The 6,706-nt window shown below is 32.5% G+C and overlaps 1 protein-coding gene across 1 annotated transcript in view; it reads right to left on the bottom strand.

Annotated features, from left to right (window-relative positions):
- Positions 1-6,167, bottom strand: part of Smp_054770 (hypothetical protein) — a gene marked incomplete at its 5' end in the record, with an annotated part of 17,999 nt that extends 11,832 nt beyond the window's left edge. The window contains 4 exons of the mRNA XM_018794488.1: positions 397-535; positions 1,740-2,011; positions 5,025-5,327; positions 6,132-6,167. Coding sequence (XP_018648895.1) covers positions 397-535; positions 1,740-2,011; positions 5,025-5,327; positions 6,132-6,167 — 750 coding nt within the window. The remainder of the gene's footprint in view (positions 1-396; positions 536-1,739; positions 2,012-5,024; positions 5,328-6,131) is intronic.
- Between the last annotated feature and the right edge of the window lie 539 nt (positions 6,168-6,706).

The raw sequence follows: 6,706 nt of genomic DNA, 5'->3' as shown, positions 1-6,706 counted from the left end.
AGGTTAAGTGCTCGCGCGCGAGACTGATAGGTCCTGGGTTCAAGTCTCGCGAGGCAGGATTGTGAATGCCCACTGCTGAGGAGTCCCACAATAGGACGAAATGACTGTCCAGTGTTTCCAGGTTTTCCATGGTGGTCTAGCTTCAATTGACTCATGATTTCAACCATAAAAGAAATCGAAAGTGTTAAAAAATCTGAGGGTAATGACTATCTGAAAATAAAGGAAAATGTGTAACATTTCCACAAGAATTTAAATATTTCTCATCAGTTTTATAAATAAACTTATCAAATCGAACTAATAAGTAAAACATTTTTATGAAACTAATTGTGCTTGTCCTGATATTATGAAGAAGGCTAATTTATTCTGGAGCATATATATATATATATATAATCATACTGTTTTAAGTTGTTCTTCATTTCGACGGCGATTATGTTCAATCTTTTGCAAGAGTTCGTCAGCCCTTGAACGTTCTATATCTAATTGATCCATTAATCCTTGTATATCGCCATAATAACGTTGTTTACTTTGTTCATAACTAAAAATATTCATTTAGGTTATTGATCTTAGATTAAGATAGCAGAAAAAAGAATCATATTTTGTAAAACTGTGTACCTAAAATCATTTCTTTGTTTTATTTTGGTATTTTCATGCAAACTCTGTAATGATGTGTTGGCCAGTAGAATAACTTATAATAATTAAAATAGTTTTTATACTATAAATCATCAAATTTATCAACAAGTAAAGCCATTTTGAGAATTAACAAACATCAGTGATAAAGAAGGCAAGAGGCAACAACTTGTAGATTCGAAGGATATCTTTAAAAAAATTCTAATTTGAAAGTTCAAATATATAAACTTTAAAAGTCATCACTATGTCTATCGTATTACTACTGATTATTTTTGTCATGATATCAATTTTATTTTAGCCATAACACTAGGATTAGTTGAAGTTGGTACAAGATATTAAATCGATATTATTAAACATTTGTTTGTCGTTTGAAGATAATTGTCACCAGACCGATGTCAGGACGAATATTTTATTTTTCCTTCCTCAGAAAACTACAAAATTTTGGATATGAGTATACCACTATTGTTTAAAAGTTACTACATTTTAGTGACTAGCTTCTTTTACTCATCATAATGTATGGCAAGAATATGAAGCTGCACACTTATACAGAACGTTTTTGTCAAAATAGTAACGTAACATCTTATTTTTTATTAGTAGGATAAACTAGTATGCTCACAGTCACCGGATAATACATGGGTTTAATCAATGTAGAAAAATTAACATTTATTTGAAAATAATAACAAGTAAGTAAATGTTACTTTATTGTTACAAGAACAGGTAGTTTCCAAATGCCTAATCAATAATTATACGAAAGGAGTTTCATGAGTAAATTTATGACGGTTTTCGTGCCTTGAAATAACAGTCTTTTTGCCAGAAAAGCCGATAGGCTTCTCCAAACGAGGCTTTACAAAGCTCAAATGCCTGGTATACCGTACTGAAAATTTAACCATTGATGGAAATGGGTATATTTTATTGTGAGTAGAAATGGCGTAATTTAAGGGAGTATATGAAATCAGAATGTCCGAAATTTCCATGAACCGTCTGGTGAAACAATGTCGAAAACTCAGATACTGAACAATGTATTGTATGTGCACGTATCTTATCTAAACAAACAAAAAAGCCCCTACAAATAAAAACTTAAAGAATAAAAAAAACTCAGGACAACAGTTAACTTGTCATCCAATTCTTTCATTCGTTTCTCATATAGTAATCGATTGTTTTCACAATTTTTTGCATTCAATTCTGCTTGCTCTTTACACTGTTTCATAATCACAAATTCACGCGATAACCTTTGATAATTCTCTTCATTCTGACTAGTTTGTGATCTGTATGCGTTAAATTGTGTTTCAATTGCATTTAATCTTTGATTAGATTGTTCTAGTTCAATCAATAAATTGTGTATCTGTTTTTGTTTTGAACTGAGCTTGGTTTTTAATTCGGTTATCTGAATAAACAAGGAATAAGAGATTGATATGCTGGGTTAAACAGACTACCCGTATAAATTATGTCAAACAATGAATAATAACAATTCTAGCTATGGTGATCAATATTCAAAGTAATCAACACATAGTGAAGGATGTCTAAATGAATCATTCCCAGTTTAGAAGTTTGTAGTTTATGCAGTATCTTATTTGCTAAAGTATACATAACAGCAAGCACTATATTTACGTTTTTTAGCTGATAACAGATTGAGTTTCTACAGAAAAATTAATTGTAAACTAAAAGAAGTGGTCAAGAGGAGTATTACGTAAACTACTGAAAAATTATTTAGGTGCAGTCAGTCTAAATATGGTCTAAATCAACCAACTAGCAAATACAAAACATTTAATTGTAATGGTCATTTAATTATTTGAGTATTAATATCAGTAGTAACAGGTTGATAAACGACAAAATTTTTGGAAAATAAAGTTGTTGATTTACTAATACGATATTCTATTAGGTCTTATAATAAAAATATAGTTTCAGATAGATCAACATGAATTCAGTATATAATTGAAAGACTATTGTCAAATGATGTAGTAGAAATAAGTACTGCTAAATTAAATTCAGTCCTACCAAATAAATTTATTAATGAGCAACTATCTTTAATCTCACACTAAAATAATCTGCACATCTATGCAACCATAAATCATGCGAAAATTTATTTACGAAAACGTAAGTCATGCCTGTTGAGATAAGATTAACAATATTATTCTAATATTAAGCCAAAATAGTGAGATGGGTCCGGACCAGCTATTCAGTCATAGAAAGTTTAGGGCCTGGTGTAAATGTTTATTGGTCCAATTTATCATGCCACACAACCATTACAGAACAAATTAACTAGAAAAATAGCAAAAAATCAAAGTAATGTGATAGTGATGATAACATGAGAGACTGAAAACTGAAAATCTAGTAGAAAAAGACGGTAAAATGGCTTATATAAAGAAGTTCTGGAGCTCAGGATCTAGAAGAAGATAAATGGTAGATGTGTCTTTTCTGTTGGGATCTGTTGCTGGCCATCTAATAAAAAGTCTCCTTTCATCGATAACCGTTGTTGCGTAAACCATTATCCGGCAGTCTGCATCTATCAACATGATTCCAATCTTTTTTTTAACCTATTTCTTCACCAATATACGTAACACATTCCCTAACCACGTCAGTCAATGAAGATTCATAAGCCTCATCAACCGATTCTTTGAACCAGCTTGGTACTCTGTCCCTAACTTTGGTATCGCCTACTGGGTTATTCCATGACATTCGAGCAACATTTTGAAGGCATCTAAAATCAGATAGCAAGTAATCTATGAAGACAGTTTGTTTTAAAGACCACGCTTTAGACCTATAGAGTAAAACATGAGAGACTTATGGGAAGTATATCCATTCTTTTGTCGGCAGACAAACAACTCACCTGCTCCACAAATGATGTGGATCGGTAAAAGCCAACGGGGAGTTTTCAGTCTGTGTCAGGATTTCCCCAAATATAAACCCATCAGATTGGACAAGATTTCCAAGGTAAGTGAAGTGAATGACACTCTCAGACACATCACTATCTACAATCAGCCTCATAATTGGCATAGACAAGTCAAGTAGCATTTTACAAAAAGAGAAGGAAAGGAACACATCCTAATATACGTCGACTGTTCCTTAAGGAGATTATTAGACCATTCATCGGGTCATTTTTGACTAACAGAACCATGATATCTAAATGTTTTCAGTAGATAAACGAATCTCCTGATAGTAGATCAACTACTGAAGGTTAGGTGAAGAAAGAGTAGCTCCACAAAGTAAATCTATGACGAAATTCAATAAAAATTGACACGGTGGGCCACCAAAGCGGCTACTTGATATCGGTAATTCTGCTACAACTATAAATGGACGTAAGAAAGTTTACCTGTGTTTTAAAAAGCAATAAAAAGTCGTTATCTGGTTATTACATACACATCTAGGTCTGAAATCAGACCGTATTTATTGTGTTTGCTCTTCACAAGACCTAATTAGCGATGTACGATTATAAAGGCTGGTATCATAGATAATATACTAGCCAGTTTGTTTCCTTTGCGGTTACCAAAAGAGGATCTGTGTCCTTATAAACTGAAATGATCAGTGATTAGGGCCAGCTAGATGAGCTCAAATCTAAGACATAATAACTAACGGATAATTCAAAACTTTTTCGATTTTACATTTTATGGTAATCAAATTTTATGATTAAATAGGCTACATACAAATCACTTTAACGTTTTCAAAATTCAGTATTTCCTTGATTATCGTCTAAGCTTATTCATTTATTTCAAAAAGCTTTAAAAGTTTAACTGACTGTTGTGATGCCAGACTGAACAAAATGGCACACTTTTTGAATTAGCCGATTTTGAGATCATTGAGGCAAAAAAATAATTAAGTGAGAGATGTTTAGATAAGTTTTAAAAAGTGGCATGGGAATGTATTTATTAAAAGCCACATAGAAAATTACCAAAAATTTGGAGCAATAAAACTGATTCAGGGATTTACCCCACTGTGATGGACGCTGGTCCCAAGACTGCTTTTAAGTATATGTGGCATAACGTGGCATCGAAGCTGTCACAGTTGTCAGATGGAGGAAAGAGTTACTGTACATCAAAAGCATAGTTTAGACAAAACACTTGAATGCCAGACGAGAAGACAGTTTGTATTGCAGAACACATCGAAAGATGCGAATTGATGACAAAGGCTATGTATACAAATTATTAAGATATTTTACATATTATGTGGATTTATTAGCGCAGCACAAACAGCCTTGAGTCGGTACTATGAGAATTTTTTCATCTTTAACAAGATATCCTTGTCTTCAAAGTTTTGTGTACGTAAGGCTGACAACTACAAAGGTAAGGAACGGCTTAAACTAGTTTTCTGACGATAAATTCTAAAAAAATGTTTAAATAAAAATATCAAAATAATAAAACTCATATTACTGTCATAATTAATATGCTAATCTAATAAGTTACCTGTTCTTCATACTTGATACTTTGCCGAGTAGCCTTTTCTTTGGCTCTTTTTAATTCTTTGATTTCACTTTCATATTCGTTGCGCTTTTCAATCCACTTAATTTTGTAACTTTCACGTTCAGTTAACTCATTGATTTGTTTATGTAATAGATCACTTTTATTGGTTTGGTCCTGTTGATGAAGATGATCACTATTTTGGTTTCCATGTGTATAACTCCATTCATTATTTTGTTTATGAAATGAACTCCGCGTTTCTTCTGAATTACACAAATTACATCCAAGTACGCATATTTGTTGTTTTGACTCAATGCGAAATTCCAAACCATCAAGTTTACGTGATTAAATTGTATATTAAGCATTAAATTAAAAGCATTTGGTCGATCAATATAGGTTCACTGATACAAGAACATCTGATGTCACAATATAATGATAACTACAGTAAATGTTTCAATATTATCTGTGATCAACAGAATCATCAGTAGGAATTAGTGGATGCACGTTATAAAGCTCTTCCACGTTATACCTAAATTTTTATGCCAGTGATCTAGTATGAAACAAGTACGTGTGATGACAGTAAATAACGTAATTCGAAATGATTAGGAGTTCTATGTACACTAGTATTGATATCAGAGAGAACGAAGTGAGTACATCCAGAAGAATTTTATCTGGTAATCAAATCAACTACATATTCATGTATTATACATTCCATTGGTTGGGTTAAATAAAACATTTCAGCTCAACTATATGTCGATTTATCAAGAGAAGCAACATTTTTTCCATCTAGATAATGTATTTCTCAGATTTTCTGTTAATTGTTCACTAAGTAACTCAAGCGAATTACAAGTTTTTACTGCATACGTACACACCTTTTGAGTTACACAGAGAAACCATCCACATACATCAGTTTGTTTTTATGAAGTGCTCTAAACACGTCATCCGGGATTTTTATTTAAAACTATATTTCAAGATCTATTTTAAATTTGTATACCCTGGTGATTAAGATGTGAAAGATCAAGGGTTATACAACAAATATATCAAAGAAAAACTGGAAAACTCCGTAAATTACTCTCAATAAAATCAGATGGCATCTAACCGTTTCGTACTTACCTGATTAGAAAAATCATCTGATGCGTTTGTACACATAAGCTTTGACGGCGAGACTAAACTACATGGACGACCTTTGGACGAATCTTAAATGACCTTGAGAAATATTGGCAAATCAGGAGACAGTTAGTATGCAGTAAAAATATATTATACAAAAGTTAAAAGGGATACTGTTCTTTTACATGACTCAAAAACTTATCAAGGTTAGATATAGGTTCAGAAGTTCTAATATCATAGTGCATCCGGTACAGGAACTCATCCATGTGGCTCCATAGTAGTCGACTTCTGGAACCATGATAAGGTCTCAAAAATTATTTTAGCCTCGACCACATAGCTTCAATGTTGTTGGTATGGTTTTGGGTTTAGGGTTGGAGTTAAGGTTTAGGGTTAAGGATGAGACTATAAATTAAGGACGACGTTTGAGCGACGCTAAGGTGACTCTGAGAGTGTCAACATAATAACTACGACTAAATAAGGTTATAAACCTGTGTGAAGAATTCAAATTATGATTTACAGCTCATGGTTAAGGTTAGGAATTATACTTAGTATTTTCATCACGAACTGACATCAGCTATAAT

The sequence above is a fragment of the Schistosoma mansoni genome, chromosome 1, assembly GCF_000237925.1.
Source record: "Schistosoma mansoni strain Puerto Rico chromosome 1, complete genome".
In the NCBI taxonomy this organism is placed as follows: Eukaryota; Metazoa; Platyhelminthes; class Trematoda; order Strigeidida; family Schistosomatidae; genus Schistosoma; species Schistosoma mansoni.
The sequence above is the reverse complement of the archived record's forward strand: the minus strand, read 5'-3'. Positions and strand labels throughout refer to the sequence as shown.